The following is a 26,969-nucleotide window of genomic DNA, read 5'->3' as shown; positions in this document are numbered from 1 at the left end:
GCCGCTTCTGGCAAACCAGAGCAGCACACGGAAATGCCGTTTACCTTCCCGCTGTAGGGGTACCTATTTATCTACTTGCACTTTGATGTGCTTTCGAACTGCTAGGTTGGCAGGAGCTGGGACGGAGCAACGGGAGCTCACCCCGTCGCAGGGATTCGAACCGCCGACCTTCTGATCGGCAAGCCCTAGGCTCTGTGGTTTAACCCACAGTGCCACCCGTGTCCCCAGAGTTCCCCCTAGCCACAGACAAATTAGCTTTTCTTTCCACCTCTCCTCCAACCCCCACCTTCATCCATTCAATTCACCCTCTATTAAAAACCTTTTCTTATGAGGCAATAATTGATATTTTTATTTATGGACATGTTTTAGCTCATTTTGCGCATCCCATAGCCTGTTTTCCTGGCGGGGCCCCACCTTACCACCCCCCAGCTACGGCCCTGGCCTCTCTTTCTCTCCCTCCCCACTCATTGATCAGTTAAACGTGGGTGTGAGACATTGGCGTTAGATCAAGGACTGCATGTTTAGCACACAAAGTATTACCTTTGAGTGGGGTACACTTATTTAATAATAGTAATAATAATAAAAATGATAATAATAATAACACCCCACCCATCTGCTGTGATTCCTCAGCCACTCTGGACAGCTACAGCATATTTAAAAACATAATAACATTGAGAAGGAGGTTTTTCCTATGGAAAGGCCCTATAATTAGGAGCGTTCCAGCATTTGGCACATACTGTATTAGAACTTTAGCTCACAGCCTATGAGGGAGAAAATCATATTCCTGTCCACTTTTTGCCACATTTTCTATAACTCTCACCATGCCTCCCCATCGCTCACCTTTTCCCAAAAAGAGTCTTGAGTTTGTTTTTTCAGGCAGCCACCCACTTTTCAGCCTCGGCCTCTGGGATCCCCTCCCTCACGTCACCCTCGAGCCCTTCTGCATATGGCAAAATTAATTGGAATCCCACAAAATCCTGTGTGAAGAAAAGTCCTTCCTTTTGCCTGCCCTGACTTTCCCTGCATTGAGCTTCACTAGGTCTTCACAGCAGATTAAAAAGGACCCAGTCATTTTTTGATTATGCTAAAAATGCCGTGCAATCCCAGTCTTCACCCAGTGTTTTTTCATACTATCAGAGAGGCTGGCAATTTTGTCCAAATTCACTCAAAATAGGCACTGTGATGGAGTGTTGGGCTGCTTCTCCTCTTTACATCGAGGCTAAGAGCTGGAAATGGAGCAATTTGTGGGGGAAATGGAGTTAGTTTTTAAAATTAGTCTGAGGCTCATGTGAAGTTAGGCAAAATAGAGCCACACTTCTCTCCAGCTCTCACTGGAAATGATTCCTTAAACCAGCCACCGCCAAGAGCATTCCTTTTAAAATAAAGAAATTATTTTCCTCTACACGAAAGAGGCTCTGCTCCAGCTAACTCCACAGCTCCATATCAGCAAAGATCCAGACGAGTCTGGATTTCCTGGAAAGGAAACACACATACAGCCAACTCCATAGCTCCATATCAGCAGAGATCCGGAGGCATCGAGTCTGAAAAGGAAACACGCCCATTTGCAGACGGAAAAGTGAGAAAATGAAACCAACTCTCTTCCTGGGGAGGTGGCCATGGCTGCTTCTGGGGGTCCTGTCATGAATCTCTGCGAGGAAGCCACTTGCTGCATCTGCCTGGATTATTTCCAGGATCCAGTGATCATCCCGGAGTGTGGGCACAACTTCTGCCGAGCCTGCCTGACCCAGTATTGGAGGAAATCCGAGCGAGAGGCTTCCTGCCCTCAGTGCAGGAAAACAGTGGAGCGATGCAGCATCAGGCAAAACCAGCAGCTGGCAAATGTGGAAATAACTAAGAAATTCAACCTTCTGGGCGGAATAAAGGAGGCAGAAGGAAAGGGGAGAGTTTGCGAGAAGCACAAGGAGCCCCTGAAGCTGTTTTGCAAGGAGGATGAAGCCCCCATCTGCCTGGTTTGTGACAGATCCAAGGAGCACAAAAGCCACAAGGTGGTTCCTATAGAGGAGGCGTCCCCGGAGTACAAGGTATGAAAACACTCTGGATCAGTGGTGGAGCATTCTTTGCTGGTGCCCGGGGCGTGCCGCACTCCATGGGGACAGGTTGTGTCAGTGGAGCGACCCCCAGTAACTGGGGCTAAGAGGGGCTGCATTGCACCGCCTGCTCGGCCTTGCAGTGGGGAGCTTGGCCAGCCAACGCGGCCACTGCTGCACTGCTTTGAGGGGTGCAAGCCTCACAGCACACTGCGAGCCCAGCACCGCTTTGTGAGACTTGCAAAAGCTGTGCGGGGCTGGCAGGGTGCCAGCCTGTTGCGTCCTTCTTACCTGCCCTACAGATGGAAGATGTTGTGCGAAGGACGCAACAGCTCACGACAGGCGCCCCCCAGGCTGGCCCATGCTACGCCTCTGCTCTATTTGGTTGGGGGCATGGAATAGCTGTAGACAAGTCAGGCTTGCAAGATCATAGGATCTTAGAGTTGGAAGGGACCCAAGGGTCATCTAGTCCAACCCCCGGCAATGCAGGAATAATGCCAATAATAATAATAATAATAATAATAATAATAATAATAATAATTTATTATTTATACCCCGCCCATCTGGCTGGGTCTCCCCAGCCACTCTGGGCGGCTTCCAACAGAAAAATAAAACACAATAATCTATTAAACATTTAAAGCCTCCCTGAACAGGGCTGCCTTCAGATGTCTTCTAAAAGTCTGGTAGTTGTTTTCCTCTTTGACATCTGTTGGGAGGGCGTTCCACAGGGCAGGCGCTACCACCGAGAAGGCCCTCTGCCTAGTTCCCTGCAACTTGGCTTCTCGCAACGAGGGAACCACCAGAAGGCCCTCGGTGCTGGACCTCAGTGTCCGGGCAGAATGATGGAGGTGGAGATGTTCCTTCAGGTATACTGGATCGAGGCCGTTTAGGGCTAAAGGTCAGCACCAACACTTTGAATTGTGCTCGGAAACGCCAAGATACTCTAGCAGGAGCGTTTGTGCAGCCTTATGAAACTTAAAACTTCTGAAAGCATATGATTCAGTTGCCTGATATTATGCATACTAAAATGCCAAAAAAAGATAGAGAGAAAGCAACTCAGCTGGAATTTTCTTTTCTTTTCAGGATCAGCTAAGCAGCTGCCTAGACAACATGAGAAAGGCGCGAAAGAAAATTATGGTGTTTCAAGCAGATGCAGAAAAGGAAAGCCAAGACCTGCTTGTAAGCATCCGTGTTTCTTGTAAGTGAAAAAGTGCTATAGACAGAAAACTTTACCAGCAGGGCGCCAGTTCACTGTCCCTCAGATCTTGTGGTGGGGCAAACTACACACACACACACACACACACACACACACACACACACACACACACACACAAAACTTATATACATATTTGGAGACTGAAAGGAGACGCAATCCAGGGTTGACCCCAGCCCTGGGAGACGGGGATGCTGGCGAAAGGGAGCTTCTCTCTCCCCCCTCTCCCCCAGCCCCTTCCCCTCTCCTTGCTTTCCTATCTCCTCCACCGCTGCTCTCGGCTCTAGGCAGGGCGGGGAGAAGCCAGGAGGAGGGAGGGAGGAGGCGCCACCATGGTGTGTGTGAGGAAGGGGAATGGCGCAGCCCAAATGATCAGAATCAGATCCATGTGGGCTAGATCCACGTGGGCTAGATCTGGCCCCTGGGCCTTAGTTTGCCTACCCATGGTCTAGAATCAGTATGTGAGGAAACTGGAATACAGGGCATGAAAGACTATTTGAAGGAGGGAATGGGCTTGTAGATTTTTATAGAACTCTTTTCCTGCTGCTGTGATAACTCTAAAATGGCAGACATGCCCTTCCAAGTGAATTCTGATAGCTGGTCTTTTTATCCTGCAATGGCAGACTATATGCCTGATAGGTTCTTTTCCTTTTTCTGTTTTTGCTGGTGCAGAAGCAAATGGAAGCAGAGAGGGAAAAGATGGTGGCTGAGATCAGGCAGATGCATCAGTTTCTGGAAGAAAAAGAGAAGCTTCTTCTGGCCCAGATGGCGGAAGTGGAGAAGGAGATTGCAAAGAAAAGGGAGGAGCACCTGGCCAGACTCTCCTTGAAACTCTCCTCTCTTGACAGTCTCATCCGAGAGATGGAGGAGAAGCTTCGGGAACCAGCAAGTGAATTCCTGCAGGTCAGGCCTCGTCTTGATGAGAGAGGGTGGAGTATGCTGCTTCAAACTACAGTACAGGCATTTCTTAGTCCTCCCCCAAATAAAAATACTGTTGTAAGAGAAACAAGCAGTGCATGAATGGTAAAAGGTGTCAGCCCTGGCATAGGAGCCAACTCCCGAGGGGCTGAGGTCCCTTGGATGCCCCAATAAAATATTTGAGGGGTCCAGCCCCCCAATGATGGACATTTCTATTGAAATGGGGGAGGAGTGTACTGCATCTTGTAATTGATTATGTGGGGCAGGGCTTACCTGCCTCCCCCTAATATTTTCTTCAAGTTGTCACTACATCAAACCTCAGGCCCTTTCTGTCCTGCATCCTCTTTTCACATTGGCCAACTACAGGTCTCTGGGAAGCCCACAAGCCAATAGAGCTCTGTATTCAATTAATCTTTCCTCAGAGTAGACTGACTGAAAATAATGGGGATGACTATCTTAGGTTCATTAATTTCAGTGTGTCTGAGCAAAAGCTAGTTGAATACAACTGATACTGCCTCCAACACAGGCATTCCAAAATGGCATTACATCACCTTTCCATTCAGATGCTGTCTTGGGTCCAGCCAGAGAGAAGACGACCTGTTGTTGTTGTTGTTGTTGTTTTTGTTGTTATCATTATTAAATAAGTTTGTATACCGCCCTATACCCACAGGTCTCAGGGTGGTTCATAGGATATCATTGAGTGTGGGATGTACATATCGGAGGACCGATTGGTCGCAGGTGATCACGGAACCAGCATACACTGCTGGGCAAAATGACAAATCAGGGAGATGGGATTGAATCTTTCAGGTGTTTTGGTGACTTGGCCAAAAGGGTAGAAAAGGACCTTTTATTAGTCATCACTGGAATGGCTGACTTTTGCCATATGATGGTTATTCCAAAATTGCGTGGCACTGCATATTTTATCCGAGAGTCTTTTGTTTTGAGCTTGGCTAACCTCTCTCTGCTTCAGCTGCTTAGTATTTATAACTGGCCGCGGCCCGCAGGGCTCTCTGCAGAAATGGCTCCACAGATATCTTTTTCTTTCCTTCTTTCCAGGATATCAGAAGCTTCTTGCAGAGGTAAGTGATGGAAATCTGCTGCTTTAAGATGCTAGGAAAGTTCCTGTTCAATGGGTGAGAAATTTCCAGAGTTCCAGTTCTTCCCTCCAGAGATAGCTTAGGACTCCATCGTCCATTTCACAAAATCACAGACAAAAATAGGGACACGTTTTCACAGTCGTTTGTAGCCATTGGTCTCATCTTTAAACATGGGAAGGAAGCCGTTCCCATTACACATCTCTGAAAGCCCTTCTCCATGATACATTCATTTATTCTGCAATTGATACAAAAGGGGGGGGGGGACATCCCAAAGGTGATTGTAAATACCATCACTATAACTTACCCATAAATATTTGACCTATTTCAGGCTCCTGCAGGTTCTTCCTCACCCATAAGAATGTGAGAAAGGGCCCTCCTGGATCCAGCCAGTGGCCCATCTAGTTCAGCATCCTGTTTTCACAGTGACTAAGCAAATGCCAGTAGGAAACCCAGAGGACACTCCCTTCCTGTGGTTTCAGTGCATAACTGCTTTTGATGCAGCCATCGCAAATAGCAGCCGCTGAGAGGCTTGTCTTCCAGACAGCTTCAAACCCTCCCATATTTAGAAAATACTGCTTTACTTTTTCTTTTTTCTCCATTTGTAAAATATAACCACTGTGCAAAAATATATTTATAATGTTAATTGCAAAAGCCATTCTAAAGCATTCTGAACTTCCTTATATTTAAGAAATGCACATACCAGATCTATTTTGTTTTGCTCATTAATCACTTGAAACGCTTCACTAAATCTGGTGTAGTCTTAAAATCTCTGCGTAAGGACCCAGTATGGTTCACTTTTCTTCAAAAATAATAATAATTTGCATATATCAGCTTCTTTATCTTCAATCTCCTATTCATATATTTCATTCAAAATGTATTGAAAGCAAGTGTGTGTTGGTTTTCCTTCATCTTGTTAGGCTCCCTTTTGCCATAGGAAAAACCCTCCTCCCATGTCTTTATCATCAGAATGAGACGCCTGCCTTGTCAGAAACCTCCTTGCATTGGAAGGATGGTGGCTTGACTTTGTTCTCCTCCTCCCAGATCTCAGGTGAAGGAGAACTTAGAGAATCCTCCTGTGGCTTTTCCTCCTGCCCTGAAGTGGAGGATCTGGGACTTCAGCGATATTCATCCCTTCCTGGAGGGAGTCATGAAGAAATTCAGAGGTAGTAAAGAAGGGCTGGAAGGATTGTTTACTGGATATTTAAAATTGTAAAGACTCCAGCTCATTAGCAGTGCCAGGAAAATAGAAGGCTTACTTATTTATCCTCTTTCAATATCTAGAAGCCACACTTTCATATGTAGATGATTCACAACTGATTTTACTTAGGCAATTGAAATGGATGGTAAACCTTTCTTGCTGCGCTCTGGAAGCTCTTGTGAGATCTTGGGGGAGCCTCCCAGATTCCACTCAGCAAGGTAAAGGATTTGAAAGCTGTTGCCTCAAAGGGTTTGGCCACCACTTAAATCACTTTTAAGCCATGCTCTGAGAGGCTCCTGCAAAATCTCATGGGGTCGTCTTGAGATCTCAGATAGCAGGGGTGATTCTGGGATTTTTCTGACTTTGCACGATTTGCCTTTATGCACAATCCCCAGGAATGTGACCCTCCCTTAAGTTGTGAGTTGTCTGTAAAAAGTTGTACTTGAGCCAATGTGGTGTAGTGGTTAAGAGCGGTAGACTTGTAATCTGGTGAACCGGGTTCGCTTGGGCTAGTCACACTTCTCTGAAGTCTCTCAGCCCCACTCACCTCACAGTGTGTTTATTGTGGGGGAGGAAGGGGATGTTAGCCGCTTTGAGACTCTTTAGTGATAAAGCGGGATATAAAATCCAAACTACTACTCCTCCTTCTTCTTCTTCTTCTTCTTCTTCTTCTTCTTCTTCTTCTTCTTCTTCTTCTTCTTCTTCTTCTTCTTCTTCTTCTTCTTCTTCTTCTTCTTCTTCTTCTTCCTCTTCTTCTCTTCCCATCTCCTAGCCAGGCCTTAGGTGCTTTCACACATCTAACCCGTTTCCCAAGTAGCCTCACCTACAGCTTTTCTGGAATCTCCTCTGTTCCTTTGGCCCTGAGATTGATGTAAGGGGGGCAGAAAGAGGGAAGGTGGGGGAATGTCACAGAGCCAGCCAGGAGCAAAGGGGACTGGGGTTGAGGCCTCCCATCCTGGAACATCTGGATCTTCTTGTTGATGGGGAGATCTTCTGGGGGTCCTGCTCCTCCTCCCAAGATTTGGGCAGGCCTGAACCTTGACAACACCCCTGCCCTGGTTGTGCAGGGATAGCCAGTATGGTGAATTTCAGATAGATTTAACTGCAACTCCCATAATCTCCAGCTGGCATGTCCTATGGATAGGGATGAAGGGACTTGTACTCCACAACACCAGGAATGCACCACCCTGGCTACAATCTCATGAGCTCATATTGTTCTTTCCAGGTTTGTTGTCTGAATGATGGTGTGATGCTAAATCTCTCTTCCCTTTTCTCTTCCAGACACTGTGGAATATGGAGTTCATCTGCGGAAAGGTACATTTAACAACAACAACTGCAACAATCTATCTATATATATATATAAATGTAGAAATGGCCATGTTTGTATGTTTCCACTTTTCTCCGAAACCGCTTGACCGATTGTGGTCAAATTTGGACACAGCATTCCAGTCCACTGTCCAGGTGTTTGCATATCCTTACATTATAGAAATGTCTCACCTGCAACCTTCTTTTTTAGAAAAAACCGTCCTCCAATGGTAGTAGTATTAACATCCGCTGGATGTTTCAGCTGCTGCCATTTGCTGCAGAATATCTGTGACATCACAATACTCTGACATCACATGACATTGGCCAGCATTGCCCTGCCAGGGGAGGAGACCAGGCCCAAGCCAGGGGAAAATACCAGGCCAAAGATGCTCATGGGATGTGCGGATGGAAGTGAGAGAGGGGTCAGGGTGACGGGTGATGGGGTGTGTGGATGAAAGACAGAGAGGGGTTGAAGATGACGTCACACAGCGGGGGGGGCAGAGAGAGAGGTGAGAGGAACGAGTGGAGGAGGGCTGTGCCTTTGGGATGGGGTGGGGGGATCGTTGATTGCCACAGCAATGCGTGGCCGGGAACAGCTAGTAATAATAATAATTTATTATTCATACCCCGCTCATCTGGCTGAGTTTCTTCACCCATTTCTGAGTCAAACAGAGGCAGAAATTCAGGACAGAGGGGATGTGCTCAGAAGACCAGGCCACTGCAGCTCTTCCATCCATGCCTTATTTCCCATTATTTCCCAGAGGCATCTGTTCAGTGAGAGCAGCATGCTGGGCTAGATGGGCTCTTGGCCTGAGCTGCTGACTCTTAGGAAGCCCCCAGCCCAGGATGGCTGGCTTTTCTGTACCCAATCTCAATAAGACATAGGGGTGATATTAAGCCAAATGCTCCTGGCACATGAGGGGGAAATATCCCTTTGAGCTGTACGCTGTACCAGATCTCCACACCTTATAGGAGAGTTTAGGTAACAGTAAGGTGTAAGAGTGGGAAATGGGGGGGTCTTCCATCAGCTTTTCTATTGGAGGGGAGACATGGCTTCTCTGCTTCAACATGATGGCAGACTAGAGATACCTGAGTAAACTTAAAAGAGCAGGACAGAATTACAGCACAGACCAGGGGAAAGGGCTCAGTGAAAAGACAGAAGTCCAGTCTGGCCTGATCCTGGAAATCATAAGAGCTGGAAAAGGTACAGCTGGTATGGCTGGGAGGTTGCCTGCTCTTGATGGGGTTACACTTCCTCTGAAGAAGCAGCTTTGTCACTTAGGGCTCCTCCTGGATCCTTTGCCGTTGCTCGAGGCTCAGGTGGCCTCAGTGTCCCGGAGTGCCTTCCATTAGTTGGACAGGGATAGCCTAACTGCTGTTGCCAATGCTCTGGTAACCTCAATGTTAGATTACTGCAATGGATTATACGTAGGGCTGCCCTTGAAGATGGTTCAGAAACGTAAGTTGGTGCAGAATTCAGCGGCCAGGTTGCTCACCAAAGCAAGACGGTTTGAGCATATTACACTGGTCCGACTGCACTGGCTACCAATTAGTTTCCAGGCCCAATTCAAAGTGCTGGTTTTGACCTATAAAGCCTTAAATGGTTCAGGACCACCATACCTCAAGGACTGCCTCTTCCCATATAAACCCTGAGATCATCTTCCGAGGCCCTTCTTTGTGTGCCTCCTCCTCCAGAGGTTCGGAGGGTGGCAACACGAGAATGGGCCTTCCCTGTGGTGGCTCCCCATCTGTGGAATGCTCTCCCCAGGGAAGTTTGCCTGGCATCTACATCACACACCTTTAGGCTCCAGGCAAAAACATTCCTTTTTAACCAGGCTTTTGGTTGATCTTATTGACATTCAACACCCTTTTAGAATGTGGTTCTTGGGGGGGGGTATTCTTTTTTGTTTGATTTTATATACAGTGGTACCTTGGTTTAAGAACACTAAGTTCTTATGAACAACTTGGAAAAAGAACGCTGCAAACCCGGAAGTAGGTGCTCCGGTTTGTGAATTTTGCAGAACATAACAACAGTCTCCCTCGGAAGGTGGTGGACTCTCTTTCCTTGGAGGTTTTTAATCAGAATTGGGTGGCATGGATGCTTTAGTTGAGATTCCAGCATTGCAGGGGGGTGGACTAGATGACCCTTGGGGTCCCTTCCAACTCTACAATTATATGATGCACTTTCAAGAATCCCAAGTAGGACATTACACACGGGGGTCGGGGAAGCCTAACCACTTTCTTGCTTTTTATACACTCCCTGGAAGGATGGAGTATAACATTCTTTAAATATACATCTGAAACTTGAATGGTGGTTACAAGGAGGGTGAGAGCACCTGCTGCAATGATGTGATGTAATGTGAGGTAAAAGATTAAGATGTAAATTAGGGAGTCCCTGCTTTGACACCCTTCTGCCATGAATGGTGGGGGGTGGGTTTGGCCTTAGACAAGCCACTGTCTCTCAGCCTCAGTCCTCCCATCTGAAAAAATGGGAATAGCAAGATTGAGTTAACTTACAGGGTCCTTACAACGGTTCTATGTAGATAATGTGTGCTAAGTACTTCAAATTCTTAAAAGAAATTCAAATATTTCAAAAATCATTATTAAGAACTTGATGAACATCCCTGTCTCGAATGCAGAGCCATGGAGTCCCTATTCCTTTCAGAGGGGGTGCTATTTCTGTCATGTGCCTAAAGAAAAGTCAGCTTCCCAGTTGACATTGTTTTTCTTCTCCTTCCTCATCTGCCCCCACAGAAAAAGTAACTTTGGATCCAGACACAGCAAATCCCTACCTCATCCTGTCTGAGGATCGAAAGAGAGTGATTCGGGGGAAAGTCTACCAAGACCTGCCAAACAACCCTGAGAGATTTGACATGCGTGGCTATGTGCTGGGATGTGAGGGGTTCACATCAGGCAGACATTTCTGGGAGGTCACTGTGGGAAGGGAGGAGACCTGGGAACTGGAGGTTGCCAGAAATTCCGTGAAGAGGAAGTGTCTTTTCTCTTTTGCTCCTAGGGAAAGGAGTCGGGTAAAAGAGTGTCAAGAGATGGCAAACAACCCTGAGAGATTTGACTGCAATACCTTCCTTGAGGTATTCGAGGGAGACAGATATTTCTGTGAGGTTTTTTTGATGAGCGAGGGGGAATGGGCCATGGGGGTGGCAAGAAAGTCTGTGAAGAGGAAAGGCAAGTTTACCCCTGGTCCTAAGGAAGGGATCTGGCGCATAGGGAACTGGGGTGATCAATACAGGGTCTCCAACTTAGATGGGCCCCCTGTTTCGATGCTGGGTGAGGAGCCCAAGAGGATCCGAGTGGCCCTGAACTGTGAAGGGGGCCGGGTGTCATTTTACAATGCAGATACAGCAGCCCTTCTCCACTCATTCTCAGAAGCCTCCTTCTCAGGAGAGACCCTCCAGCCCTTCCTTTACATGTTCACTGAAGGCCACCTGACAGTCTCTTGAGTGTAGAGACAGACAAGCTTCCCAGTTCACTCCTAAGTACGCTTTTCAGTGCCAGCAGTCCTAAATCAGCGGAGAGATGCGCAACATCAAAGCGCCTCAGGAGCCCTGACCTAAACAACAAAGGCAATAACTCACAGAGGCAATTAAGCACAGACAGACGTATTTTACTATCAGGCCCAAAGCATAAGGGTTCCCATTTACAGACTTTGTATCCTGAAGCGTTTATTAGTTAGAGTTTTCCAGGCTTTGCTTTTTGCGACCCGCAATGCCCTGCTCTTCTCTCTCTTGCATTCTGTCAGCTTGCCAGATAAATGCAGACTAGACACAATTTTCATACAGCTGATAGAACAGAAGCAGCTCCTCTCACAGATGTGGCCTTAACTAAAGATAAACATCCAGCTTTCTGACAGCTTCTAGCAATTTCCACAATCCTCTGGAATCTTGAAGAACTTTCAGTTAGTTCTGGAAAGAATGAACACTCACCCTCACCCCAACCACTCATCACCATGATGGCATTTCAGTTGTCTCAACCAAAATCCCTTTCCTTCAGCTTATGAGGCAATTCAGCAAATCTCTCCATCCAAAGAGATCCAAATTTTACACGCGACTCACTTATGCATTTGCGGCCTCTGCCTTTCGCCTTTACTTCTTCGAACCTCTCAAATTAAAAGAAGTACTAACAGGGGTTTATGAGGTAAAATAAAAACCTCCGACGCTTCCCTTTAGTCTTACAAAACACCCCTATAACTCTTGGGGTTTTAGAATAATTTGAGAGTAGTATTTCCAGCACGTACGTGGCCAGGTACCTTAATAAACCCAGGGCTATAAGCGAGACATTTCCTTGTGTACACAGATAAGGGGTTCACTCCACTAGAAACTCCCCTACTGAAAAGTTTTCCTCCTTCCTGAGGTAACTTTGTCACAACCCATCTAGTCCTGAAGGCTGTTTTGTCTTTTTTAAGAGTATTCCCACCAAATGAGTTTCAGGATACCTTTGCTGGAAAAAATATCACAGACGATGGTTTGTACAACACTTCAACTATGCACATTTATTGTATTATTTCTTGATGGTTGCTTTCGGGTTTTATTAGTACAAACTTAGTTTCGTTGGTATTGTTCCTAATAAGCAAATATCAGATAACCTAACAAATACCACACCTACTCTAATCTAACCTCCTCACAACCTCCCAACTCCCACACCAAATCCCTCTCCCAACTGACATAACGGTTGCCCTTTCTATTCAAACCCTCGGCAGGCCACGCCTCCCATGGAATGTTGCTGTCGGTTAACCAGGAGTCTGGGTTAACCCTTCGATAGGTCGGTTGCGAAAGAAAAATATAACAGAACAGTTTCAAATTTGTCACAGCAGCCTTGTGCATTTTGTCAAAACAAAAATAAATAGATAGAAAAAGTTTGGGAGACGGGTGGGGTGGGGTGGGGGGAACTGTCAGAAGGGGCTGCATGAGATCTCACAAGAACCTCCAGAGCCCAGAAAGCAAGATGGAGCCTCTGACAGTTCCAAGGACAGAACAGAGTCAATTTGGGGAATTTCAGGGGGTGGCAGTAAATTCCCATTGATACAATTATTTTCTCTAAGGTGACTTGTTGCAAACAATCAGATTCATCTACAGGTTGCGAACGTAATCCGTTCGGGAGTCACATCCGCAACCCAAAGCATCCATAAGATGAAGTGCTCTGTCTGTGCACGCACGCAATGCGATTTTGAACTTCTGCGCATGCGCGAATGGCAAAACCCAGAAGTAACCCATTCCGGGACTTCCGGGTTTGCCGCGGTCTGTAACATGAAATTCCGTTACCTGAAGGCAATGTATCTAGAGGTATGACTGCATATGTTTTTAGAGATCACCTGTTATCCTTTTGTGTAACATGCCTGAACAAATGCTTCATATGTTAACTTGCTTGATTTTATTAAAGATGCTACTTCTTGTTGCTCCCATGTTATCTCAGACTCGGTGGTATAATGGCCCCATCTACTCCACATGATACTTCCCCCAGGGATATAAACAGGGTGATATTCCATCTGATCCCCACAGCAATAGTTTGCCACCGCCCCCCACTTTGTTACTTAACCATTTTGTTTTAAGAATAACAGATACAAAATGGGACACTAAGTATCTGTATATACCGCGTATGTTCCAGCTTCTAAGACTGTATATATACACTGCGGTATTCTTTGTTCCCTTTGTTTTATTATATTCTTGTTTAAATGTATGCACTGTAATCAAATATACCATGCCATGTCCCACTTTCATAAAATTTTATCCTTTCTATAAAACCTGTATCTCCTTGTAACCAAATGATAAGGAAACTTTGTTTCACGCTGGCTGCTACTGTTGTCAAAATGTATTCCCCAGCGCCACCTACTGGGTCTACAATGAAGACACATGAATATGCAAGTTTAGAATACTTTATTGAAAGAAAGGAAACACTGATTAGGACATCACATCCACACTGATTAGCGGCTCCCAATCTCCTGTCTCCTCTTTGGACAGTTCCGCTGTTTTCCTATAATTATGTTTGACAAATTACCACTTGTCAAACACTGCTGGAGACGGGAAATCAGCCCAAACACGTCTTGTACAGCAGTCACGAACAAACACCACCTGTCATGGATATGGCATGGGAGTTATAGTATGAACAACTCTGAATCCTTGGTCAAGAGCAATGGATGCTGGGAGAGACAGCAAGAGCAGGCTGGGCCTTTAACAAAACTTACCAAGTCCCTCTTTGCTAGCTCCAATTAGCTGCCTGCAAAGGAATGTGGTAATTGCCTTTGGCTGAAGAAGAAACACCTTATGGTACGGATGGGAGGGGGTTTAATCACTCTATCCTGTCCACCTGGGGTCGGCTTGACCCTGATGAGTTGGGAGGGAATGAGAGAACTGCCTTACTATCTGCTAGTATTAGATCAGAGTGTGAAGTAAGACAGGTGAAGACAAATGGGTTACACCTGAAATCATTGGTAAACTGCTAATTGGAGCCTCATTTCCATTGGTGGGAAAACGGAACCCCACCTGACCCTTTCCCCATAACTTGGGAGTTCTAGCGTTAGAACTTTGCATTTTGCCACTTGCAATTTTGCCAGAGCTTCTGCGAGTATGAAGCTGTGAGAAGAGAAGGGGGGCCTGCGGGCTGCGCCTTCTGAAAGCTTTGCAACAAGATTTATCTGCGTAACCGTATGTATCCTTTAGTTAGAGCAATTTGAATGCTTATGTTTATTATTTGCGATCTCTGTAACCTCACAAGAAATGTGCACTGCTAACTTTTAAGTTGTATGTTTTACACTTTTTAATAAAGCCTTGAAAAGGTATATTTTGGTTTGGACCTTGAGTATTGTTCAGGGTGGGGCAACTAGTCCGGTCCCTTGACCATTTGGTCGCATACTGAGTGTTGGGCTGCACAAGTGAGTGTGCCTGGGTTTGAGTAAAGAAACCAAACCAGTTGAATTTCTGCCTGCTTTATTAAGAGTAGTCAGAGGCTTGCAACCTTGTAACAAGGCGGAGAGCTTTCCCTTTTGGGCTCTCTGGCCAGGTGCAAGTGAGAAAGGGTGGTGGCTGCGAACTACCGGGAAATTGTTTTGACTACGGCTCACAAGAGAAGTGCCGAGTTGTGTGTTTCCCACAAGCTGCTCAAGCCAGGAGATTGGCTGGGACAGGCAAGTGAGAGCCACCGACCATTACACCATTTGACCCTTCCTTAACACACCACTTACCTGTGAAAAATCCTCTTCAACATATTTTGCAGTCGCGCCTCTTCTGACGTCTAATGTATAGAGACTGAAGGGTATAAATGTAAAGGATTTTTTTTGTTCAGGGTTCCTCCTCCAACGCCTGCAGCGTGAGTGGGAACCCTGTTGCCAACAGCTGTTTTCCCCCCCCTAAATAATAAGGATCAGGCTTAATCATCTGCCTAATTCTGCCTAATTTCCCTAATTCTGGTTTGGTCTCTTGTCGTTTTCCTACCGGAAAGGAGCTTCCTACCGGAGTCGGAAGGTATGTGGGTGGCACTGTGGGTTAAATCACAGAGCCTAGGTTGGCGGTTTGAATCCCCGTGATGGAGTCAGCTCCCGTTGCTCGGGCCCTGCTCCTGCCAACCTAGCAGTTTGAAAGCATGTCAAAGTGCAAGTAGATAAATAGGTACCGCTCCGGTGGGAAGGTAAACGCCATTTCTGTGCACTGCTCTGGTTCGCCAGAAGTGGCTATGTCATGCTGGCCACATGACCCGGAAGCTGTACGCCGGCTCCCTTGGCCAATAACATGAGATGAGCGCGCAACCCCAGAGTCGGTCACGATTGGACCAGAGTCGGAACCCCTTCAACTGGGGACCCAATCAGCTTCCTATCTCAATTTAAACCCGTGCCAAGCAGATGGGGTATTGCACATAAGGAGAGGCACTTCATTTCCACATTTCTGCCATAGTCCTGCCACCCAAATGCTGATTCTCAAATGTGAAGAGAAAGTGAAGGCAGCGGGTCTTTCTAATCTCTCTTGAGCTCTATGAAGCGATGTGAAGAGGAAATTAAAGCTACAGCCCTGGGCCCACTTCCCTGGGAGTAAGTCCCTTTTAACTTAATGGGATTTACTTCTGAGTAGACATAGGAGTGCTGATGTTTTTATAGATTGAGGGAAAGGATTAGCTCACAGGTTTTGGTGATTCTCCTCTTCACACAGCACTTTGTGTGGTGGTGGCCACTGACTTGCATATCCTCTTAAAGGAAAAATAAAAATTTTTTTGAAAAAGATAACAGAAGTCACCAGACTCTAGAGAGAGAGAGAGAGGGGTGGGGGTGGGGGGTGGGGAGGGGTATTTATCAGAAGGATGGTGGGAATGGGTGATTGGCTAATATGGTAAGTATGGCAAACCTGCTGATGACTGTTAAGGACTGCAATTGGTCTTACAGAAAAAAGCTTCAGTGTATTTGAAGAAGTGTGTGTGCACATGAAAGAGCATACCCACAACAAACTTAGGTAAAGGGACCCCTGACCATTAGGTCCAGTCGTGACCGACTCTGGGGTTGCGGCGCTCATCTTGCGTTATTGACTGAGGGAGCCGGCATTTGTCTGCAGACAGCTTCCAGGTCATGTGGCCAGCATGACAAAGCCGCTTCTGGCAAACCAGAGCAATGCACGGAAACGCTGTTTACCTTCCCGCTGTTGGTACCTATTTATTTACTTCCACTTTGACGTGCTTTCGAACTGCTAAGTGGGCAGGAACTGGGACCAAGCAACGGGAACTCACCCCTTCGTGGGGATTCGAACTGCCACCCTTCTGATTAGCAAGCCCTAGGCTCTGTGGTTTAACCCACAGCGCCACCCATGTCCCATGACTTAGGTGGTCTCAAAGGTGCTACTGAACAATTTTTGGAAGGATTCTTTTAAGGACTTTTTTAAGGAAATTTTTTTTAAAGGCTTGATTCTTTTGGAGGAATTTTTTTTCCTGGAAGAGTTTTTATTATCTTTTTTGAGATTTTTAAATATATTTTTCTATTTTTGACTACAGCAGACAAACACGGCTACCTACCTGCCTCTTAAAGGCAGTGAGACAAAGGAGGGTTTGAGACCCAAAGCCCTTTCCTGTGGTTCACCTACACAGCTTCAGCTTATTCAGAGGTAGACTGCCTCTGCACCAGGAGGTTCCTCATAGCAGGATGTTGCATTCTGGCAGCCCCAGAAACAGTTCCCCTCTGACCTGTCCTGCTGCTGCCACAGGGCCTGTGCAAATAACACACATATTAATGATTAACATAAGCTTGGAGAGGGGGGGTGGGGAGATTTATTAAACTGTTTTCTGATGTTTGTCTCTGCAACTTCAGCATGTATTCCAAGTCCTTTGGGCAAGTGAGACTCAGCCTTATCTGCCAGGGCAGTGAGACAACTAAAGAACTGGGAACAGGGGCAAGGAGAGGGGGCATCAAAGAAACATTTCTGACATTGTCCCACTGCTCAAATAGAAAGAGGAAGTGAAGGCATATCTTCTTTTTCAGGCATCCCCAAACTTTGGCCCTCCAGCTGTTTTGGCCTACAACTCCCATGATCCCTAGCAAACAGGACAGGGATGATGGAAATTGTAGTCTAAAAACATCTGGAGGGCTGAGCTTGCCTATGCCTGTTTTAAGGTCTTCTGAGCTCTGTGCTCTCTACAGCCTTGTGCCCACTTTCTCCCCCACCCTCACCCCACCAATCAAAAGGCTGTTGTTGTTGTTGGTGTTGTTAAAAAATGATAAGAGGGGGTGGACAGGACTGGGAAGATACTGGACCTGAAGAGCAGGTTATAAATCATCCAGCCTCCATCCTATGCGCGCTCAGTGGCTGGGGATGAGTGTCCAATGGTCCCGAGGGAATGTGCATCACAGGGGAGGGTTGGGCTCTGGCTGCGATGTTCCTTGGAGTCTGAACTTTTGTGACAGTCTTGCAGCTGGAAAAGGGCGTGTGAGTTTGAGCAATTGAGTGGGAGGGGCTTGCAAGATTCAGATTCTTTCACTAGCTTTCGAATGAGTCTGAGGCTGAAATGAAGCTCATATAAAACTCGCTTCCTCCACCTCTCCTTGGAAAATGGGACCTTAAATCGGCAGCCAGGAATTATGCCCTTTCTTTTTGAAATATAAATTCCCATGCCCCAAAGATTCTGTGTCCTAGATCTCTGCGAGGAAGCCACTTGCCCCATCTGCCTGGAGTGTTTCAGGGATCCAGTGATCATCCCGGAGTGCGGGCACAACTTCTGCCGATCCTGCCTGACCCAGTGCTGGGAGAAATCCGAGGGACAGGCTTCCTGCCCTCAGTGCAGAGAAATCATTCAGCACAGGAATCTCATCCCCAATCGGCCGCTGGCAAATGTTGTGGAAAAACTCAATATTCAAGGTGAAAAGGAGGCCGTAGGAAAGGGGAGGGTCTGCGAGAAGAGCCCCTGAAGCTCTTCTGCAAGGAGGAGGAAAGCCCCATCTGTGTCGTGTGTATTGTATCCAAGGAGCACAAAAGCCACGAGGCGATTCTTCTGGAGGAGGCGTTCGAGGAGTACAAGGTATGAAATCTCTCTGGGTTTCCTTTGGGGATGGTGAGGATGAAATAGCTACGGAGAAGGGGGTCTTGCAAGAAAATGTATTAATATATTCTCTCCTCTGGCAGCTGAAGAGTCACTTGCCAGCAAGAGGTTTTCTGCAGCCTTATGAAACTAAACTTCTGAAACTCTGTTAAATAAACATTTCTTTTTCCCTTTCAGGGGATTACAGTGCCCCCAATGTCCCCCTGCATGCAGGAGTAACACCCCCCCCCCCAGTTCATCCTCTGGAAGCAGCTCTCCTATGAAAGGGCTGGAGGGGGCAGTGCAGGTGGCAGGGATAGAATCTCAGAATCCAAGAGTTGGAAGGGACAGTTTTGGGGCAGGGAGCAAGCATATGATTCATCTTTGCTGTTATTATGAATACTGAAACTCCAACAAAGAAAAAAGGAACCCAGCTTAGATTTTGTTTTCTTTTCAGGATCAAATCAGCAGCTGCCTAGACAGTGTGAGGAAGAAGAGAGAGAACATTCTGAAATTTAAAGCAGATGCAGACAGGGAAGGTCATAAATCAAAATCTGGGGAAATGAATACAAAATACAGAAAGAGGTTTCTTTTTGAACAGTCTGATCTGACACAGAGCATGAAAGACCATTTAAAGGAGGGGGTAGGCTTATAAGTTTTTATGAAGAAGAAGAAGAACCGTCACAGATTAGACAACTGGGCCAAAGCAAACAAGATGAATTTTAACAGGGAGAAATGTAAAGGACTACACTTGGGGGGGGGAATGAAAGGCACAAATACAGGATGGGAGACACCTGGCTTGAGAGCAGTACATATGAAAAGGATCTAGGAGTCTTGGTAGACCACAATCTTGACATGAGTCAACAGTGTGATGCAGCAGCTAAAAAAGCCAATGCAATTCTGGGCTGCATCAATAGGAGTATAGCATCTAGATCAAGGGAAGTAATAGTACCACTGTATTCTGCTCCGGTCAGACCTCACCTGGAATACTGTGTCCAGTTCTGGAACGTGTCCAGAGGAGGGCAACCAAAATGGTCAAAGGCCTGGAAACAATGCCTTATGAGGAACGGCTTAGGGAGCTGGGCATGTTTAGCCTGGAGAAGAGAAGGTTAAGGGGTGATATGATAGCTATGTTCAAATATATAAAAGGATGTCATATAGAGGAGGGAGAAAGGTTAGGGTTTTCTGTTGCTCCAGAGAAGCGGACACGGAGCAATTGATTCAAGCTACAAGAAAGAAGATTCCACCTAAACATTAGGAAGAACTTCCTGACAGTAAGAGCTGTTCGACAGTGGAATTTGCTGCCAAGGAGTTTGGTGGAGTCTCCTTCTTTGGAGGTCTTTAAGCGGAGGCTTGACAGCCATCTGTCAGGAATGCTTTGATGGTGTTTCCTGCTTGGCAGGGGGTTGGACTGGATGGCCTTTGTGGTCTCTTCCAATTCTATGATTCTATTCTATGATTCTAAGAAGGGTTTGGATTTGATATCCCGCTTTATCACTACCCGGGTGGCGCTTTAGTCTAAACCACAGAGTCTAGGGCTTGCTGATCAGAAGGTTGGAGGTTCATATCCCCACGACGGGGTGAGCTCCCGTTGCTTGGTCCCAGCTCCTGCCAACCTAGCAATTTGAAAGCACGTCAAAGTGCAAGTAGATAAATAGCAGGAAGGTAAACGGCGTTTCCGTGCGCTGCTCTGGTTTGCCAGAAGCGGCATAGTCATGCTGGCCACATGAGCTGGAAGCTGTCTGTGGACAAACACCAGCTCCTATGGCCAGTAAAGCGAGATGAGTGCCGCAACCCCAGAGTCGTCTGTGACTGGACTTAACGGTCAGGGGTCCCTTTACCTTTAAGGAGTCTCAAAGCAGCTATCAATCTCCTTTCCCTTCCTCCCCACAACAAACACTCTGTGAGGTGAGTGAGGCTGAGAGACTTCAGAGAAGTGTGATTAGCCCAAGGTCACCCAGCAGCTGCATGTGGAGGAGCAGGGACGTGAACCCGGTTCACCAGATTACGAGTCCACTGCTCTTAACCACTACACCACACTGGCTCACTCTGCTGAATGTGTCAGGCGTGTCCTTCCCAGGGAATTTCGATAACTGGCCTCTTCATCCTTTAACAGCAGACTCAATGCCTGATATTGGCCCACTGTTCTCTTCTTTCAATCTCCTTCCTGCAGAAACAAACAGATGCAGAGAGGAAAAAGATAGGGGCTGAGTTCAGGCGACTGCGCCAGTTTCTGGAAAAACAAGAGAAGCGTATTCTGACCCAGATGGCAGAAGTGGAGAAGGAGATTGCAGCAAAAAGGGAGCAGCACCTGGCCAGACTCTCTGGGGAACTCTCCTCTCTTGAGAGCCTCATCCGGGAGATGGAGGAGAAGCTTCAGGAACCAGCCAGTGAACTCCTGCAGGTCAGGGCTTGTCTTGATGTGAGAGGGTGGAGTGTGCTGTTTCAAACTATAGGCATTTCTTAGTCACATAAAAACATTGCTGGATAAAAACAGTACATGAAGAATGAAAGGCATCAGTCCTGGGGTCGCAAAAGGGGCCCTGCTAGATCAAACCACAGGCCCCTTCATTCTAGCATTGTGTTCTCGCATCATCCAACCAGGGGTCTCTGAAAAGCCTAAAAAACAAACCTGTGATTCCCAGAAGCTACACTCAGCTGCTTAGTATTCATAACTGACTGCAGAAATGGCTCCACTGATATCTATCTTTTTTTCGTTCCAGGATATTGGAAGCTTCTTGCAGAGGTAAGTGATGAAAATACCCCTGCCTTTTTGTTGCTAGAAAAGTTCTTGAGAGGAACTCACTTTCCAGTTCCTCCTTCCAGAGATAGCTTATGACTCCATCATCCATTTCACAAAATCGCAGACAAAAATAGGGACACATTTTCCTAGTCATTTGTAGCTGTTGGTCTCACCTGCAGTCATAGGAAGGAAGCCATTTCCCATTACATATTTCTCCCTTTTCCCTTATCAATTCATTTACTGTGGAATAGGTACAGAAAAGGGAGGACATCCCAAAGGTGCTTGTAAATATATTCACTATAACTTAACCTTAAATATTTGACATATTTCAGCAGGACCGTCTTAAGCACCTCGGGCGCCGTGGTGCGGAGATCGCTCCGGCGCCCCCGCCCCGTTTCTTGTTGCGACTGAAGGGCGGGCACAGCACGCAGCGAGGTTGCCGCACGGCGACCCCCTGCCGGTCCGGCACCCTGGCACCCCGCGACACCCATCCTACCCCTAGAGCTGGCCCTGTATTTCAGGCTTCTGCAGGTTCTTCCTCAGACATAAGAATGTGAGAAAGGGCCCTGCTGGATCTGGCCAGTGGCCCATCTGGTCCAGCATCCTGTTTTCACAGTGACTAACCAGATGCCAGTGGGAAACCCGTGAGCAGGATCTGAGCCCCAGAGGACACTCCCCTCTGGTGGTTTCAGCAACTGGAGTTCAGAAGAACCACTGCCTTTGACCCAGCTATTGTGGCCAATAAATGTTGAGAGCCTTGTTCTCCAGATGACTTCAATATATTTTTTAAATCTTCCGTGTTTAGAAAATACAGCTTTAATTTCTAATATTTCTCCCCACTTTAAATGTAACCACAGGGCTAAAAATATTAATAACTTTAATCATTTGAAATGCTTCACTAAAACTGATGCAGTTCTAGATCTCTTTCTAAGGACCTTGTGGTGTTAATTTTTCTTCTAAATTATTTATTTGCATACATTCAGTCTTATCATCACATATTCCCTTCCATGTATTATGGAAGCAGGTTTGTGTCGATTTTCCTTCAACTTCTTAGATGCTTTCTAGATCCACACTTCATCTAGATGCTCCCTTTTGCCACAGGAAAAACCCTGCTCCCAAGTCTTCATGATATAGCTATCATGCCTTTATCATCAGAATGAGATACCTGCCTTGTCAGAAACCTCCTTGCATTGGAAGGATGTTGGCTTGACTTTGTTCTTCTCCTCCCAGGTCTCAGGCGAAGGAGAACTTAGAGGATCCTCCTGTGGCTTTTCCTCCTGCCCTGAAGTGGAGAATCTGGGACTTCTGTGATATAAATCCCTTCCTGGAGGGTGTTGTGAAGAAATTCAGAGGTAGTAAAGAAGGGCTGAAAGGATTGTTAGCTGGATGTTTAGAAGTGTTCATGACAAGCTCCAGGTCATAGGAATATTAGCCAAGCCAGGAAAATAGAAGGCTTATTTATTTATTCTCTTTCAATATCTAGAAGCCGCACTTTCATATGTAGATGACTGATTTTACTTAGGCAATTGAAAGGGGACGGTAAACCCTTCTTGCTGGGATCTTCAGGGAGCCTTCCAGATTCCAGTCAGCAATGTAAAGAACTTGAAAGCTCTTGCCATGAAGGGTTTTGCCACCACTCAAATCACTTTTAAGACCTCTGCCATGCTTATTGGGCTTTGAGAGGCTCTTGCAAAATCTCTGTGGAGCCATCTTGAGATCTCAGATGGGAGGGGTGATTCCGGGTGTTGTTCTGACTTTCACGATTTTCCTTTATGCACAATCCCAAGGAATGTAACCCTCCCTTAAGTTGCGAGTTGTCTGTAAAAAGTTGTGCTTGACCTCTGCACAAATCTAAGCCAGGATTCAGGTGCTTTCACACATCTCATTTATTGGGAATTTCTCCTGTTCCTTTGGCCCTGGGATTGATGATGGGGGGGGCAGAAGGAGAGAGGAGGGCTGTCTAAGAGCCAGCCAGGAGCAGAGGGGGCTGGGATTGAGGCCTCCTGGAACAGGGATGTCTGGATCTTGTTGTTGAGGTGGAGATCTTCTGGGGGTCCTGCTCCTCCTCCCAAGATTTGGGCAGCCTGAACCTTGACATCACCTTATGCAGGGATAGCCTGTATGGTGAGTTTCAGAAAGTTTTTAACTGCAACTCCCATAATCTCCAGCTGGCGTGGCCAGTGGTTAGGTATGATGGGACTTGTGGTCCACAACACTTGGCTAAAATCTCATGAGCTCATATTATTGTTGACAGGTCTGTTACCTGAATGATGGTGTGATGCTAAATCTCTGTTCTTTTTTCTCTTCCAGACACTGTGGAATATGGACTTCAGCTGCGAAAAGGTACATTTAATAATAATAATAATAATAATAATAATAATAATAATTTATTTATACCCCACCCATCTGGTTGGGTTTCCCTAGCCATTTCCGGGTCAAACAGAAGATGGGATCTGCTTCTCAAAATTCGAGGCTACTGCAGCTCTTCCGTCCATGCCTTATTTCCCCTTCTTTCCCAGAGGCATCTGTTAAGTGAGAGCAGCATGCTGGGCTCGATGGGCTCTTGGCCTGAGCCTGCAGACTCTTAAGAAGCCCCCAGCCCAGGATGGCTAACTTTTCTGTGCCAAATCTCAATAAGACACAGGGATGGTCAAGGAATTTATGATAAAATGGGAACAAGATTTGGGTTGTGCAATTTGGCTTGAGAGATGGAAAAGGTTATGGGAAAATGACATAAACTTTACTGTGTGCACTGCCATTAACGAAAACATTATGAAGATGTGCTATAGGTGGTACATGACCCCGGTGAAATTGGATAAAATTTATAAATTGCCCACAAATCTATGTTGGAGATGCAAAAATGTTGAAGGCTCACTATGTCATATTTGGTGGAACTGCGTTAAGATAAAGACTTTATGGAATAATATTTTTGAGGAATTGAAAAAGATTTTTAAAACAACCTTCCAAAAAAGACCCGAAGATTTTCTTCTGGGACTAGTTCAGACGATATTCCCAAAGACAGTACTGATTGAGTTCATCAAGCTAAGAGGTAATGATTGTGCTTTGGTTATAAATAGAGGATTGGTCAATGTGATGAACAATAAGGAACACAATGTTAGAGTTTTAAGGCAGCAAGAAGGATATAATGCACGTGGGTGAAGGAAGTATTTGGGTAAAGGGTGAGTTGGATGTTGGAATACTAGATGTGGCGAAACCGTATACATAATAAAATATATCTTATGTACAATGCTGAAACTGAACGGTAATTAACATGTAATATGAATTCAATAATAAATAAATGGAGGGGGGGAGACACAGGGATGGTGTGAATCCAAATGCCCCCGGCACATGAGGCGGTAATATGCCTTTGAGCCATACCAAATCCCCACCCCTTTTATGTAAGAATCAGGTTTAAGAGTGGGAAATGCATGGACACAAATAGCTCAGAAAATGGCTGCAACAATCTTTGGGGGCTAGAAGGTAAATGGATTCTGATGTCACTGGCAGGGAGGTGAAGGCTGCCAGAGTGTGAATTCTAGGGGTCTGGCTTCCCTGCAAGATGGGGGTCTTCCCTCAGCTTTTGTATTGGAGGGGAGACAATGGGAAGACAGAAGTTCAGTCTGGCCTGATCCTGGACACCACAATAAGGGGATCATAAGAGCTGGAAAAGGTGCAGCAGGTGGCAGCATAAAGGAAACTCTTACTTATTCTTTTAGACAACAGTGAGTAGAATGCATAAAGGCTAATCGATATAATAAACTAGAAAATCCCATTATATTTAACACAAATTTTTTTTGACTCATAACAGCACTGGCAACATCCAACATCACACATAATCTTCAAAGGTCGCTGTACAAATGTGTGTCTTTAAAAAGAAATTGCTTGACTAACTTTCCATGTGTTGAGCCGGGGAGGGGGGGGGTGAGAAGACTGCAGAGCAGATCTTCTTTCTAATGTTCCCCAGCATCTCAAATTTTTAAATGGGTTTCTCATTCTGCTTCCACTGCTCACCTTTTCCATAAATGTGAGGAACAGTGGGGGAAAAAGACGAGTCATGTAGCCAATCAGAGCTGGGGAGCCAGGGTGGGGTCTTTGCACTTCTTTGCATTTACTGGGTTTGGCTTTACATATATATATATGTATGTATTCGCCCTTTGTCTTGGGATTGCAGCAATAAATACATTAACACAATTCATAGCAAAGGAAAGCCATTTATATCAATGATGTAATCAATGGCCATTTAAAAGATAGAACTATCAATTTTCTGCATCACCATAACCAAAGCACAAGAGATGATCAAGTTAGTTCTTGGCTGACTGCTCATAGTTTTCCTGGGGGAAACAAACCGTAGGCCCACACTGCAGAACATGGAACTGAGTCGCTCAGAAGGCAGTGGAATCTCCTTCCTTGAAGGTTTTTAAGCAGAGGTTTTTTGGGGGGGGGCTGTCATGGATACTATAGTTGGTATTCCTGCATTGCAGGGGGTTGGACTAGATGACCCTTGGGGGCCCTTCCAACTCTATGATTCTATGAAGTGCTGTCAAGAATCCCAAAAAGGACATTTCACGGGGGTCAGGGAACCACTTTCTTGCTTTTCCTGGAAGGATGGAGTACAACATACCTTAAATATGTAATTGAAACTTGAGAGGATCTGCTTCCAGTTTTACCAGGCATGTCAAGCACAATCTGTCATGTGAGGTAAAAGATTAAGATGTCAATAAGATGCTTTGACGCCCTTCTGCCATGAACGGTGGGGGGGGGTGGCCTTTGACAAACCACTGTCTCTCAGCCTCAGTCCTCCCATCTGAAAAATGGGCAAAGTAAGGTTGACTCAACTTACAGGGTTATTGCAAGGGTTCTATGTAGATAATGTGTGAACCCTTGAAATAACTGTCAATGTTTCAAGAATCCTTATTAAGAACTTGATGGACATCCCTGTCTCGAATGCAGAGCCATGGAGTCCCTGTTCATTTCAGAGGGAATGCTATTTCTGTCATGTGCCTAAAAAAGAGTCAGCTTCCCAATTGATGTTTTTTCTCTTCTCTTTCCTCATCTGCCCCCACAGAAAACGTAACTTTGGATCCAGACACAGCAAATCCCTGGCTCATCCTGTCTGAGGATCGAAAGAGTGTGAGAGAGGGAGAAGTGCATCAAGACCTGCCAGACAACCCTGAGAGATTTGATACATATAACTATGTGCTGGGATGTGAGGGTTTCACATCAGGCAGGCATTTCTGGGAGGTCACTGTGGGAAGAGAGGAGAGATGGGGGGTGGGGGTTGCCAGAAAGTCTGTGAAGAGGAAGGGTCGTTTGTCTTTTGGTCCTAGGGGAGGGATCTGGGGTTTTGGGAAGTGGGGCGGTGGGTACAATTATGCTCCCCCCATGAGGAGCCCAAGAGGATCCGAGTGACCCTGAACTGTGAAGGGGGACGGGTGTCCTTTTACGATGCCGATACAGCAGCCCTCCTCTGCACATATCCAGCAGCCTCCTTCTCAGGAGAGACCCTCCAGCCCTTCTTTTACGTGAGCAAGAAAGCCAACCTAAGACTCTACTGACTGAGGGTGGAGACAGACAGGGCTGTCTTGAGCAGATCGCGCGCCCTGGTGCTGAGGGGCGGAGATTGCTCCGCCGCCCTCCCCGCCCTCGCAGGGCGCAATTGGTTTCCGCGCGGCTTCCCCGCGCGGCGCCCTCCTTGCCAGGCCGGCGCCCAGCTTACCAGCCCCCCGCCATGGTGCACTGCGCCACCGGGGGGCTATGTAGAGCCGGCCCTGGAGACAGACAAGCGTATATTCATTGCCATTATGGCACATTCAGTCTCCTCTTCAGGACTGAGCTGACAGGCCCTAATGGACAAACCAGAACTGTGATTGGCCACCCCTTGTGTCAATCATGATGCAACTCTCCCTTCTCTGGACGGATTTGTAAATGACACTGATTTATTGTGTCT

General features: G+C 46.4%; 1 protein-coding gene across 1 annotated transcript; it reads left to right on the top strand.

The window, feature by feature from the left end:
* The first annotated feature begins 217 nt into the window (after nucleotides 1-217).
* On the top strand, nucleotides 218-26,645 carry LOC118081005 (tripartite motif-containing protein 26-like). The gene is given in 16 exon segments (XM_060270950.1): nucleotides 218-2,042; nucleotides 3,132-3,227; nucleotides 3,934-4,164; nucleotides 5,236-5,258; nucleotides 6,318-6,439; nucleotides 7,756-7,788; nucleotides 10,534-11,231; nucleotides 16,855-16,871; nucleotides 17,884-18,133; nucleotides 18,226-18,279; nucleotides 20,453-20,683; nucleotides 21,003-21,025; nucleotides 22,253-22,374; nucleotides 23,333-23,365; nucleotides 26,088-26,393; nucleotides 26,396-26,645. Coding segments are annotated over 16 exon segments (2,847 nt in total). The 5' UTR covers nucleotides 218-1,616; the 3' UTR covers nucleotides 26,578-26,645.
* The last annotated feature ends 324 nt before the right edge of the window (nucleotides 26,646-26,969 follow it).

The sequence above is a fragment of the Zootoca vivipara genome, chromosome 2 (assembly GCF_963506605.1).
Source record: "Zootoca vivipara chromosome 2, rZooViv1.1, whole genome shotgun sequence".
Lineage (NCBI taxonomy): Eukaryota > Metazoa > Chordata > Lepidosauria > Squamata > Lacertidae > Zootoca > Zootoca vivipara.
This window is presented reverse-complemented; position numbering and strand designations above follow the sequence as displayed.